Source organism: Sinocyclocheilus grahami, unplaced genomic scaffold, assembly GCF_001515645.1.
Source record: "Sinocyclocheilus grahami isolate Dianchi unplaced genomic scaffold, SAMN03320097.WGS_v1.1 scaffold4335.1, whole genome shotgun sequence".
Classification (NCBI taxonomy): domain Eukaryota; kingdom Metazoa; phylum Chordata; class Actinopteri; order Cypriniformes; family Cyprinidae; genus Sinocyclocheilus; species Sinocyclocheilus grahami.
The window spans coordinates 5033-6113 of record NW_015509294.1 but is presented as its reverse complement, the minus strand read 5'-3'; the positions used below and the strand labels follow the sequence as shown (position 1 = coordinate 6113).

General features: G+C 47.3%; 1 protein-coding gene across 1 annotated transcript in view; it reads right to left on the bottom strand.

Moving 5' to 3' along the window:
• LOC107576785 (zinc finger RNA-binding protein-like) overlaps positions 1-1075 on the bottom strand; it is an 8107-nt gene extending 7032 nt beyond the window's left edge. Inside the window, exons 1-3 of the mRNA XM_016262917.1 lie at positions 996-1075; positions 354-594; positions 153-267 (exon numbers count right to left, since the gene is read on the bottom strand). Of these exons, the coding sequence (XP_016118403.1) occupies positions 153-267; positions 354-594; positions 996-1063 (424 nt within the window). The 5' untranslated portion in view covers positions 1064-1075. The remainder of the gene's footprint in view (positions 1-152; positions 268-353; positions 595-995) is intronic.
• Between the last annotated feature and the right edge of the window lie 6 nt (positions 1076-1081).

The window sequence follows — 1081 nt, the reverse complement described above, 5'->3', positions numbered from 1 at the left end:
CATACAGGTTTGGATCGAGTAAATCATGACCATTTTTATTTTGGGGCGAACTACCTCTCTAAAAACACATTATTTCGTCTTCGATAAATCTGTTTATGTACCTGGCAGACTCGAAAGCATTCAGGTCAGATTGAAAGAGAAATCAGATGCACCTGTCTGGAAGTAGGCCTCGGTTGCGGTTTGCTGCACAGGTGCGATGCTCGTTTGAAAGTACTGCTTGTTGTCGTAGCTGCTGACCGACGGCAGTCGACCGTAGCTATAATTCTCCTGTATAACCAAATTAATTTGGGAATAAATAAATGAGCCCACCTGAGAGGCATCATTAATATGAATGCTGCAAAGAGAAGACTGACCGGTTCGGTCAGCACCTGGTAGGTTTGATGGGGGGTCGTCAGCTGCGGAGACGTTTCGGGCTGCTGGTAGCAGTAGTTGGGGGCAGGATGGGGCTGGTAGGTGGGGTAGGGGGCGGTGACCGCGGGACTCGCCTGTTGGGCGGTGGGGTACGAGGCCGTCACAGCATGGGCCACTCCAGGGGCCGCCTGGATGCTATAGCTGCCCGAGGTTGGGTGGGAATAGACAGGAGGCGGCTGGGCACTGGATGGGAATTTCAGGATTCAGAATGAATGTGGTTTATATGCACCATTACAAGGGTCCAAAATACCATGGTAACAGTATATACTTCAAAGAACACAAATATAGTGCTTTCTGCAAGCATTTTTAATGCACCCTTTACAGTACAATGCAATTATATGGTAAAAGCATAGTACTAAATGGTATTAACATGGTACTACGAGTCTATAAGAACTAGTAAGTTATACTAGCACACGCATATTTCACTTTTCACGATATCAAAACATCATGCTAGCATCAATACACACATGAACAACAGCAGCTTATGAGATATTTGCGCACTGGCCGTCAGCATCTCGCTTAAACATCCGTCGTGGCTTTACGACTGCTGTAAATAAGCGTTTGTGTGTGTGTTTGTTTTGTACCTGTACTGCGGGCCGGCGGCGGCAGCTGCGGCTGCATGTGTGAATCCATAATAATTACTAGCCGCCATCTTAGAAACTTCGGCGGC